Here is a 378-nt window from a genome sequence, read left to right as displayed (position 1 = left end):
GTTAACAGCAGTGCAGCCCCACAGCTCTGACACTGGGGTGTCAGGGAGGGTCCCCTCACCCCATGCAGCTCCAAACTGGGGGATTTATGGCCCAGACAGCTGCAGAATGGGCAGGGCAGGAGATGGCACGTCAGGCTGGCTCCGATCCAGCTCTTAATGACACCACCTGCCATTAATGAGGGTGTTGCCAATCCCTCAGCAGGTCCCCTTGCCTGCAGCACCTGTCACCATGGCGGAGCTCAGCACCAAAGTCATCAGGACGCTCAACAAGACCACGCCGGGCATCCAGATATGGCGAATCGAGGTGGGGACGGGAGCACAGCCTGGGCACCCATCGCTGTTGTGGGGGGCTGGGGGTGGGGGGGGGGGCACTACAGA

At 61.9% G+C, this 378-nt stretch overlaps 1 protein-coding gene across 1 annotated transcript in view; it reads left to right on the top strand.

The window, feature by feature from the left end:
- Positions 1–229: 229 nt before the first annotated feature.
- LOC104278360 (villin-1-like) overlaps positions 230–378 on the top strand; it is a gene marked incomplete at its 3' end in the record, with an annotated part of 5595 nt that continues 5446 nt past the window's right edge. Inside the window, exon 1 of the mRNA XM_009875306.1 lies at positions 230–304. Within this exon, the coding sequence (XP_009873608.1) occupies positions 230–304 (75 nt within the window). The remainder of the gene's footprint in view (positions 305–378) is intronic.

This window comes from Apaloderma vittatum, unplaced genomic scaffold (assembly GCF_000703405.1).
Source record: "Apaloderma vittatum isolate BGI_N311 unplaced genomic scaffold, ASM70340v1 scaffold30518, whole genome shotgun sequence".
In the NCBI taxonomy this organism is placed as follows: domain Eukaryota; kingdom Metazoa; phylum Chordata; class Aves; order Trogoniformes; family Trogonidae; genus Apaloderma; species Apaloderma vittatum.
The sequence above is the reverse complement of the archived record's forward strand: the minus strand, read 5'-3'. Positions and strand labels throughout refer to the sequence as shown.